At 39.8% G+C, this 12,655-nt stretch overlaps 1 protein-coding gene across 5 annotated transcripts in view; it reads left to right on the plus strand.

The window, feature by feature from the left end:
- The window catches only part of DCLRE1C (DNA cross-link repair 1C), a 46,323-nt gene extending 41,706 nt beyond the window's left edge, over positions 1-4,617 (plus strand). For 4 of the 5 annotated variants that reach the window (XR_014817070.1, XM_021063989.2, XM_021063990.2 and 1 more), the window contains one exon: positions 783-4,617. Coding sequence is in view for 4 of the 5 variants with exons in the window: in XM_021063989.2 (XP_020919648.1) it covers positions 783-1,765 (983 nt within the window). In the remaining variant the exon portion in view is untranslated. 5 annotated transcript variants of the gene reach the window in all.
- Positions 4,618-12,655: the final 8,038 nt, after the last annotated feature.

The following is a 12,655-nucleotide window of genomic DNA, read 5'->3' on the forward strand; positions in this document are numbered from 1 at the left end:
CTCACCTTCAGTGCACTCGCATGGCCTTTCCTTTGTGCATGGGCATGGAAAAGTGAGAAATCTGCTTCCTTTTCTCATAAGAACACTAACCCCGTCGCATAGGTGCCCCCCCATGAGTTAATTATCTTCTAAAGGTCTTACCTCCAAATACCATCACGTTGCACTTAGGGCTTCAAATTATGAATTTTGGCAAGACGTGGACATTCAGCCTATAACATGCACTAAGTGGGTATCAAAAAATGTTCATGAGGGCAAACTTTAAAAAACAATTCTTTTTATTGTATCAGCCAACTTGCTGAGCATCTACTATCTGCAAAGCATACACAGTCTGCAAACCTTGCTTCTAGTCTAGGTGGTTTGAAAACCTGGCTGACGAACAGAATCAGCTGTAGAACTTATAAAATAAGGCAAAATCAAATTATTGGATCCTACTTTGAGAGACTGAGTAGGTCTGAAACAAAGCATAGAAAGCTGTTTTAGTTTAAAAAAAAAAAACAAAACTTATCAGATGAGGACCCATGATTAAGAATTTGTAGCCTTATGGGGAACACAGATCTCTAGTCTCAATTCACAACCTAGTGTTGTGACAAGTTGAAGGCTGGTAGTTAAATTGTTGAGAATATCTCAGAGGGGCCTTTTAGTTTCTCTTGGAAGAAGAGTGAACTCCCAATTCCACAAATTAAAAAATGCAGCTAAATGCTACAAATTGGATTTTTACTAAAAGCACCAATAGGTTCCGTTTGCATTCTGTTACCTACACACCTGTTCTGTTTGTCCCACAGAGGAGGAGGAGGAGGACGATGACGATCTCTTTGATGATCCTCTGCCAGTACCTTTAAGGCACAAGGTTCCAAATCAGCAGACTCTTCACTCTGAGGTACTTCCCATGACTGCTCTACCACAAGACCAGCCTGAAAAACAGACAGAAAGCACAGAATGCTTCAAAGCAGAGAGTATGCCAACATGTCTCTGGGCAAACTTCGTAGATTGTGAAGAATCCAATAGTGAAAGTGAAGAATTAGAAATCACGGCTCCAGCTCAAGGAGACACGAGTCCTGTCCCCCATCACCAGCAGAAGGCTGAAGGGGAAGTACCACAGTGGGAAGTGTTCTTTAAAAGAAATGATGAAATCACAGATGACTGTTTGGAAAACCTTCCGTCCTCCACAGAGGCAGGGGGCTCTCAGTCCCCAAAGCTTTTCAGTGACTCTGATGGGGAATCAACTCACATTTCTTCCCAGACTTCTTCTCAGTCAACACACATATCAGAACAAGGAAGTCAAGGCTGGGACAGCCAATCAGACACTGTTTTGTTATCTTCCCAAGAGAGAAAAAGTGGGGATATTACCTCCTTGAACAAAGGTGGCTCTAGACCAGAAATCAAAGAGAATATTCCCATCCTTCAGATGGAACAAAATGTATTTTGCCCGAAGGATACTTACTCTGATTTGAAAGGCAGAGATCAAGATATAAACACACTTCCCAGTGCTAGAGAAACAACTACTCTGAGCAGTGGGAAACACATGCCTCAGGAGAAAAGGCCGCTAAACTGTAACAGTAACACAGATTCACAAGGCTCCTCTGACTTTGAAATTCCCTCCACTCCAGAAGCTGAGCTACCTCAACAAGAGCATCTGCAATATTTATACAAGAAGTTGGCAGGAGGAGAGGGTATAGTAATTGAAAAAAGGAAAAGCGCACGTCATTCTAGAGCAACCACTAAAAAACCTACACAAACAGGTAATAGTCAGACTCCTAATAGATGAGTTCAAATGGAGTACTTAAAAATGTTCATATAACCTAAAAGGCAGCTCTAAAAGGGGAAACAATAGGACCAAAAAATACAAAGAAAACAAGAATGGGAGAACTCAGTACAAACATATCAGTAATTACATCAAATGAAAATAGGGGAAAAACCATAAGCCAACTATATATTGTCTATAGGAAACTGGCTTCAAGACTTGGGCAGGTTTACTGGTGAAAGGATGGAAACCTTCACCACATAATAAACATGAAAGATGGAGGGGCTATATTACTAGTGATAAAAGGTCCAGTTCACTGAGACATAAACCCAAATGAGTATGTACTGGACAACAGCCACACATACAGAGCAAAAACAACTGAAAGGAGAAAGATAAACTAAAGCACAATTACAGCTGCAACAGAATTAGTCTACAGGAAATCAGCAAGGAGACGGAAGAACTGAACAGCACTATCAACCAACCAGATCTTCACAGAAGACACCATCTAGCACAGAATACACACTTTTCAAGTTCACAGAATACAACATTCACCAAGATAGACCATATCCTGGTTCATAAAAACTTGGATCTATGGCTGTAAACCAATGCTACAGAAGAAGGTCAGCTTCCACTCATTTATCTCAGGTGTTCCATTCACTTAGGAACGTTGTGTGTCTCACTCAGACGGCCCAGACCCAGGCCCTGGAAGCTGGCTGGGTCCTGTGCATGTGTGGCTCCCTCTCCCAGGAGCACCTGTGGGAGATCATGCCTGGTCTCTCAGCAAAGACCTGAAGAGCCCAGAAAGGGAGAGCACCTGCAGCTGAAAAGCCTGTAATAGAGGAGGAGGGATTCACAGAAAAAGGAATTCTGCCGCTCCTGACTTTACTGCTTTTCAACCTGAGGTGGGAGACCGGTCTGAAGGCATTAGATGCCCTCTGTGCTAATCCATGGTTCCCTTCGGAAGATCAGAGCCCTCAGCCACCACTGAAGACAGGTCCACGTCCTCCACTGCTCAAGCCACCATAGCCAATAAGAATACTTTGTCCATCCCACTTCTGGGCATCTGTCCAAAGAAATCCATGACTCGAATAGACACATGTACTCCAATGTTCATTGCAGCACTATTTGCAATAGCCAAGATATGGAAAAAACCTAAATGTCCATCGACAGGAGTGGATAAAGAAGATGCAGTACATATACACAATGGAACATTACTCAGCCATTAAAAGGAAAGAAATAACGGCATTTGTAACAACACGGATGGACCTAGAAATTATCATGCTAAGTGAAGTCAGTCAATGAGACACCAGCATCAAATGCTATCACTGATATGTGGAATCTGAAAAAAGGACACAATGAACTTCTTTGCAGAACAGATACTGAGACTTTGCAAAACTTATGGTTTAAAAATGAGACAGGGTGGGGGGTAGGGAGATGCACTGAAGGTTTGTGATGACTGTTGTACACCTATAAATGTAATAAAATTCATTAAGTATAAAAAAGCATACTATGTCCATCAGAATAAACTGGGTTTACATCCTGTCACACAGAGGAATATTAGCTTGACAGCATTGTTGAGATGGGATGAAGATGGTGGAATAGAAGGACTGAAGCTCACCTTCTCTGATAAAAACAATAAAATTACAACCAGCTGCTGAACAACCTTCAATCAAATGGGCTGGAAACTTTTAAAAAGATATCCTAACTCCAGAAGACAAAGAGGCGGCCACAGAAAGATGGTAGGAGGGGCAATTATGTGATATAAGCAAACTCATACCCACTGCATGGGCAACCCACAAACTGGAAAGTAACTGTCACAGAGACTCACCTGTGTGTAAGAGATCTGAGTTGCATATCAGGTTCCCACACCTGGGGATTTGACATTTGGAGAAAGCCCCCGGAGCATCTGGCATTGAAGGCCAGTGGGGCTTGTGCACAGGAGCTTCATGGGACTGGGGAAAATGGAGACCCCCTTTCTTGAAAGGTGCACATAGGCTTCCATGTACACTGGGTCCATGGCAAAGCAGAGACTCCATAGGAATCTGGTTCAGACCTAACTAGTGCTTGGAGGATCTCCTGGGAAAACGGGGTGACTTTGGCTCATTGCAGGGGAAGGACATTGGGGGTACAGCTCTTGGGAATATTCATCAGCGTGTGTTCCTCTAGAGGTGGCCATTTTGGGAAAATCTGGCCCCACCCATCAGCACTGAGAATCCCCAGGCCAAACAGTAAGCCAGGTGGGATCACAGCCCCAACCATCAGTAAAAAGGCTGTCTAAAGACCCACCAGGCACAGAGTCATCTCTAATCTCATCCAGGGACAAAGCCCCACCCATCAGATAAGAATCAGCCTCACCTACCAGTGGGCAGGCACCAGTCCCTCCCATCAAGAAGCATACAGTAAGCCCCTGTACCAACCTCAGCCACAAGGGGGGCAGACATCAGGAGTAAGAGAGACTATAACTCTATTGTCTGGAAAAAGGAGACCACACCAAAAACTTATATAAATGAAAAGGCAGAGAACTAGAACTCAGATAAGGGAGCAGGTAAAAAGCCCAGAAAAATAGCTAATTGACCTGGAGATCATCAGACTCCAGGAAAAAGACTTTAGACAGATGATGCAAGACACTGGAAATAAATTGGAGGAAGAGGCTGATACAGCAAGACATTGGAAATAAACTGGAGGAAAAGGCTGATACAGCAAACACTGAGCAAAGAAATACAAGATTTAAAACTTAAGCAAGCAGAGATGCAAAATACAATAACTGAAATAAAAAACTCATTAGAAGCAACCAACAGCAGAATACAGGAGTCAGAACAAATAAGGTGGAGGACAGACTAGTGGAAATCACTGATGCGGAACAGAAAAGAGAAAAAGAGATTGAAAAGCAATGCAGTCTCAGAGAACTCTGGGACAAAATTACACGCACCAACATCCATATTATGGGGGAGCCAGAAGGAGAAGAGAGACAAAGGGAAAGAAAAAATATTCCAAGGAATAACAGCCAAAAACTTCTCTAACATGGGAAAGGAACCACTCACTCATATTCAGGAAGCACAAGTACCATATAATATAAATCCAAGGAGGAACCCCCCAAGACACATATTAATCAAACTGACCAAAATTAAAGTCAAAGAGAAAATACTGAAAGCAGTTAGGGAAAAGAAACAACATAAAAGGGAATCCCAATAAGGTTACCAGCAGATTTTTCAGCAGAAACTCTGAAGGCCAGAAGGTAGTGGCATAATACACTTAAAATGATGAAAGGGAAAAACCTCCAACCAAGATTACTCTACACAGCAAGGTTTTCATTCAGATTTGAAGGAGAAATCAAAAGCTTTACAAACAAGCAAAAACTAAGGGAATTCAGCAACATTAAACCAGCTTTACAACAAATACTAAAGGAACTTCGTTAGGCAGAAAAGGTCACAAATAGAAACAAAAATACCACAAATGACAAAGCTCACCAGTAAAGGCATACAGATTTAGTGAAGGTAGGAAATCATCCATGCACAAATATGCTACCAAAATCAGAAATCATAAAAAGAGGGTACAAATGCAGGACACTGGAGATGCACTTGCAATTAAGAGACCAACAACTTAAAACAATACTCCTGCATCAAAACCTCATGGTAACTGCAAACCAAAAACCTAAAACTGATACACACAAAAATAAGAAAAATAAACTCAACCACAACACTAAAGATAGTCATCAAACCACAAGAGGACAGAACAAAAGAAGGGAAGATAAAAGACCCAACAAAAACACATCCAAAACAGTTAATAAAATGGCAATGAGAACGTACTTATCAACACATACCTTAAATGTAAATGGACTAAATGCCCCAACCAAAGACATAGACGGGCTAAATAAATACAAAAACAAGACCCATATATATGCTGTCTTCGAGAGACCCACTTCATTTCTAGGGACACACGCAAGTTGAAAGTTAGCAGATGGAAGAAAATATTCCAGGCAAACAGTAATCAAAAGAAAGCTGGTATAGCAATACTATTATTAGACAAAATAGACCTTAAAATAAAGAATAACACTGTAAGAGACAAAGAAGGACATTACATAATAATCAAAGGATCAATCCAAGAAGAAGACAGAACAATTATAAATATATATGCACCCCAAATAGTATCACCTGAATATATAAGGCAACTGCTAACAACCTTAAAAAGAGAAACTGACAATAACACAATAATAGTGGGCAACTTGAACACCCCACTTACAGTAACAGACAGATCATCCAGACAGAAAATCAACAAGGAAACACAGGCCCTAAATGAAGCATTAGACCAGATGGACCTAATAGATATTTATAGGACATTCCATCCAAAAGCAGCAGAACACATGTTTTTCTCAAGTGCATACAGAACATTCTCTAGGATTCATCACATTATGGGCCACAAATCAAGCCTTGGTAACTTTAAGAAAACTGAAATCCTATCAAGCATCTTTTCCGACCACAACGCTATACAGCTAGAAATCAACCACAAGAAAAAATTGCAAAAAATACAAACACGTGGAGACTAAACATGCTACTAAACAACCACTGGATCACTGGAGAAATCAAAAAGGAAATTAAAAAATACCTAGAAGCAAATAACAACAAAGACACAACAATCCAAAACCTAGGGATGCAGCAAAAGCAGTTCTGAGAGGGAGGTTTATAGCAATACAAGCCCACCTCAGGAAACAAGGAAAAACTCACATAAACAACCTAACTTGGAGTTCCTATCATGGCACAGTGGTTAACGAATCTGACTAGGAACCATGAGGTTGCAGGTTCAATCTTTGGCCTTCCTCAGTGGGTTAAGGATCTGGTGTTGCCATGAACTGTGTGGTGTAGGTTGCAGACGCGGCTCGGATCCCTCATTGCTGTGGATCTGGCATAGGCTGGTGGCTGCAGCTCTGACTCGACCCCTAGCCTGGGAACCTCCATATGCCATGGGAAGTGGCCCTAGAAAAGGCAAAAAGACAAAAACAAAACAAAACAAAAAACCCCAAAAACCTAAATTTACATCTAAAGCAGCTAGAGAAAGAACAGACAAGATCTAAAATTAGTGGAAGGAAAGAAATCATAAAGATCAGAGCAGAAATCAATGCGATAGAAACGAAGAAAACCATAGCAAGGATCAATGAAACTAAAAGGTGTTTCTTTGAAAAGATCTACAAAATTGATAAACCCTTAGCCAGACTTATCAAGAAGAAAAGAGAGAAGACTCAAATCAATAAAATTAGAAATGAAAAAGGAGAAATGACAAAGGACACCACAGAAACACAAAAGGATCCTACAAGACTACTGCATACAACTATATGCCAATAAAATGGAAAACTTAGAAGAAATGGAGAAATTCTTAGTACAATCTTCCAAGACTAAACCAAGATAAAATAGAAAAGATGAAGGGACCAAACACAAGTACAGAAATTGAAACTGTGATTTAAAAACTTCCAACAAACAAAAGTCCAAGACCAGATGGCCTCATAGGTGAATTCTATCAAATATTTAGAGAAGAGAGAACACCTATTCTTCTGAAACTATTTCAAAAAAATTTCAGAGGAAAGGACACTCCCAAACTCATTCTGTGAGGCCACCATCACCCTGATACCAAAACCAGACAAAGATACCACAAAAAAGAAAATTACAGGGCAATTTCACTGATGAACATAGATGCAAAAATCCTCAAAATACTAGTAAACCGAATCCAACAATACATTAAAAGGATTGTATACCATAATCAAATGGGATTTACCTCAGGGATGCAAGGATTCTTCAATATCCACAATTCCATCAGATTAAGAAACTGAAGATTAAGAACCGTATGAGCCTCTCAATAGATGCAGAAAAAGCCTCTGACAAAATCCAACACCCATTTCTGATTAAAAAACAAACAAACAAAAAACAAACAAAAACCCTTCAGAAAGTGGGCACAGAGGGAACCTGCCTCAACATGATAACGGCCACAAAGGACAAACCCAGAGCTACCATCATTCTCAATGGTGAAAAGCTGAAAGAATTCCCACTGAGATCAGGAACAAGACAAGGATGTCTGCTCTCGCCACTACTATTCAACATAGTTTTGGAAGTCCTAGCCATGGCAATCAGGGAAGAAAAATAAATAAAAGGAATCCAAACTGGATAGGAAGAAGTAAAACTATCACTATTTGCAGATGACATGATACTCTATCTAGAAAATCCTAAAGACTCTACCAGAAAACTGTTAGAGGTCATCAATGAGTTTGGCTAAGTTGCAGGATACAACATTAATACACATAAATCGACTTCACTTCTGTATACTAACAACAAAAGATCAGAAAGCGAAATTAGGGAAACAGTCCCATTTACCACTGCATCAAAAAGAATAAAATACTTTGGAATAAACCTACATAAAGAGACAAAAGACCTGTACTCTGAAAACTATAAAACACTGGTGAAAGAAATCAAAGATGACACAAACAGATGGAAAGACATACCATGCTCTCGGAGTAGAAGAATCAATGTTATCAAAATGACTGTGCTACACAAAACACCTATAGATTCAATGCAATCTCTATCAAAGTACCAAGGACATTTTTCACAGAACTAGAACGAAATATCTTAAAATTTGTTTGGAAGCACAAAAGACCCAGAATAGCTAAAGCCATTCTGAGAAAGAAAAATGGAGCTGAAGGAATCAGGCTCCCTGACTTCAGACTATATTACAAAGCTACACTCATCAAAAACAGAAATACAGATCAGTGGAACAGGATAGAAAGCCTGGAATTAAACCCACACACCCACCGTCTACTAATCTATGACAAAGGAGGCAAGAATAAACAGTGGAGAAAAGACAGTCCCTTCAATAAGTGGTGCTGGGACAACTGGACAGCCACATGTAAAAGAGTGAAACTAGAACACTTCTAACACCATACACAACCACAGCAATATCGTCTGAGATCCTAGAGTAGTGACAATAAAAACAAAAATAAACAAATGGGACTTAATTAAACTTAAAAGTTTCTGCACAGCAAAGAAAACCCTAAAAACAAAAAGCTCATGAAATGGGAGAAAATATTTGCAAATGAAGTGAATGACAAGGGATTACTCTTCAAAATTTATAAATACCTCCTACTGCTCAATACCAAAAAAACAAACAACCCCATCAAAAATGAGCAGAAGATCTAAACAGACAGTTCTCCAAAGAAGACATACAGATGGCCAAAAAGCACATGAAAAGATGTTCAACATCACTAATTATTAGAGAAATGCAAATTAAAACCACTATGAGGTACCATCTTACACCAGCTAGAATGGCCATCATCAAAAAGTCTACAAACAATAAATGCTAGAGAAAAGGGAACTGTATTACACTGTTGGTGGGAATGTAAATTGGTGCTACCACTGTGGAAAAAAGTATGGAGATTCTTCAGAAATGTAAAAATAGAATAACCTTTTGATCCAGCAGTCCCACTCCTGGGCATCTATCCAGAGAAAACCATGACTTGAAAAGACACATGTACTCCAATGTTCATTGCAGCACTATATACAATAGCCAAGACATGTAAATGACCTAAATGTCCATCCACAGAGGAGTGCATCAAGAGGATGTGGTATATATACAGAATGGAATATTAAAAGGAAAGAAATAAGGGGATTTGCATTAATGTGGATGGACCTAGAAATTTTCATGCTAAATGAATTTAGACAGTGAGACACCAACATTAAAAGGAAAGAAATAAGGGCATTTGCATTAATGTGGATGGACCTAGAAGTTTTTATGCTAAATGAAGTTAGTGAGACACCAACATCAAATGCTATCATTACATGTGGAATCTAAAAAAAGGACACAATGAACTTCTTTGCAGAACAGATACTGATTCACAGACGTTGAAAAACTTAGGGTTTCCAAATGAGACGGGTTGAGGGGTGGGGAGATGCACTGGAGATTTGGGATGGAAATGCTATAACATTGGGTTTTGATGATTGCTGAACAACTACAAATGTAATAAAGTTCATTAAAAAAAAAAGAATGTTGTGTGAACATATTGGCAAAGTTAGAACTAGAAAATTAGGACCTAAAAGAACATAACTAAAACACATTCAACTTCTTTAAAGTCCATTGATAGGTTATGCTTTTGCATAGTTATTTATATATGTGGATTTAATAAACTTATTAATATTCATAATGCTTTGGTTTGCTGATATTTCATAGATTAAGAAAGTAAAATCAGACATTTCACTGAGAACAAATTGAAGCAGTCTCAAACAATTTGTAGATCAATTAAACTAACAATGAAATGCATTATTGCCATGCTGCACTGTAATTAACCCAAAAGTCAGTACTGCATCCACAAAACTAATTAAGGTTACACGACTTAAGACAAAAGTGTTCAGAAGAACCAACGCCCAGGAAGCCAGCCCTCTCAGTTGTCCATAAGGGAAATTTCCATTCCCAAATGTTGGGAGAAGGCTAAATTAGCCCTTCTCCCTTTATTTGGAAGAAACTGGATGATGACACCTATATCTAGTTCTGCATTAGAACTGGGTAGGAGAGGAGTGATGAAAAGTAACCAACAGAGTTATTAAGGGACAGGTGAGAGTAAGAGGCCTGGTTCAACTTCCGTTTTTTGAGGAATATGAGTCACAATTTACAGGAAGTGTCTTTGCCCTTAATTACAAATTTATTAATATATACACCAACAGACTGGTCTGAGCATAGTAAGGTAGCTTAGGGCAAAGGAGTGTAAGGAAGAATACAAAAAGTTTAAAGGGAACACTGACCCCTTTGATAGCTCAGATGCTACCCTGAGCTTCTGATGAGATACACTCTACAGACTCAGCATGAGTGGGGCAGGGTTATAGTTCTATTTACTCCATTTTTGCCAGCTCCACTATGAGAACTGTTATCCAAGTTCTGGGTGAATATAAAGTCACTGGAGAGAACCAGTGGGGATTACAAAACACTGAATACTGAGGAAACAGGCCTATTATAGGAACCCAGAAACTTCTTTTTAAATTTTTCGCTCTAAAAGTTATACTTCATTATCTTACATAATCAGATGTAACTTACCATATACACTTATATATATTCACTGATATTTAAGACTTAATAGTATAGCTTATGACCTAAAGTGGGTATTCAAAACATGCCTGTCAATATTCTTCTGAATATATTCTTAGCATTTTATAATCATACCATCAATTTACTATTCCATACTGCCCCATTGTTTTACATGTGAGCCTAGCATAATAAATGCTGGCTGGCTGAATTTCAGGGCTAAGACCACTAGAGACAGACTGGAATCAAAAAAACTGTAGTGATCACCAAAGATTTTAAAGTACAGGTTCAGGAGTTCCTGTCGTGGCTCAGGGGAAACGAATCTGATTAGCATCCATGAGGACGCAGGTTCGACACCTGGTCTCATTCAGTGGGTTAGGGATTCAGAATTGCTGTGAGCTGTGGTGTAGGTCACAGATATGTAGGTCACAGATATGGTGTGGCTGTGGCATAGGCCAGTGGCTATAGCTCAGACTCAACCTCTGGCTTGGGAACCTCCATATGCTGTGGGTGCAGCCCTAAATAGGCAAAAAAAAAAAAAAAAAAAAAAAAAAAAAAAAAAATTACAGGTGTAGAGTACAGAATAATTATAGCTAATACTTTTTTTTTTTTTTTTTGTCTTTTTGCCATTTCTTTGCTCCCTTGGCATATGGAGGTTCCCAGGCTAGGGGTCGAATCAGAGCTGTAGCTGCCAGCCTATGCCAGAGCCACAGCAATGCGGGATCCGAGCCACATGTGCAACCTACACCACAGCTCACGGCAACGCTGGATCATTAACCCACTGAGCAAGGGCAGGGATCGAACCTGCAACCTCATGGTTCCTAGTCGGATTCGTTAACCACTGCGCCATGACGGGAACTCCGCAGCTGATACTTATATATAGTGTTTACTCTATAACAATGCCAGATTCTTTTACACACTGTAATATTAACTCCTCTATCCTTAGAGGTAGGCACATTTACTATCCCCCTTCACAGATGGGGTGAGGAGGCTAAGGCACGGAGAGCTTAACTCAAGTAGATAGTAAGGAGTGAAGCCAGCACTGAGACAAGGCACTTTACGCCCCCAAGGCCATGCTCTTAACCACTATGCACCAATGCCTCTCAAAAAGAGTCTAAGAGTGGGCAGGATGAATTATAGTGGCTACTCGATTTTTACTTCAAAAACTGTGACATATCAAAGAAATGGGAAAAAAAAAAGTTTCAAAATGCCAAGATATATCCAAAAGAAACCCAGGGGCTAGCGACATTTACCTTAGAGATGAATCCAAGACTTAGAGGTTTGTTTAAACAGGAGAAACTGATTTTTCAAAAGTCTACCTTAGTTAACCAAATATGTTAAAAACAGGTATAGTTTATGATCTTGGCAGTCTTAATGTTACCTAGCCAGTCTAAGCCTATTTCTTCAGTGTGCTATAGGGAAGACAGCTCCAACCTCACAGACTTATGAGAAGCACATGAGTACATATAAATGGCCTAAGCCTTGCTCAAAGATTAGCTCTAATTCTAAAATTCCCTTGTACTTTCAGGCAGTACTTAGCACAATATGTTGAAGTATATGGTGACCAATAATGCTAATATTATCATTATTATTATTATCATTATTTGTCTTTCTTCTAGGGCCGCTTCCCACAGCATATGGAGGTTCCCAGGCTAGGGGTCTAATTGGAGCAGTAGCTGCTGGCCTACGCCAGAGCCACAGCAACGTAGGATCCGAGCCATGTCTGCGACCTACACCACAGCTCATGGCAACACTGGATCCTTAACCCACTGAGCAAGGCCAGGGATCAAACCCGCAACCTCACAGTTCCTAGTTGGATTCATTAACCACTGTGCCACAATAGGAACTCCCTACTATTTTTAAAAG

This window comes from Sus scrofa, chromosome 10 (assembly GCF_054392235.1).
Source record: "Sus scrofa isolate SSC_HxYL_T2T_F1_AM1 chromosome 10, Sscrofa_HxYL_maternal_Yorkshire_Landrace_v2.0, whole genome shotgun sequence".
Classification (NCBI taxonomy): Eukaryota; Metazoa; Chordata; class Mammalia; order Artiodactyla; family Suidae; genus Sus; species Sus scrofa.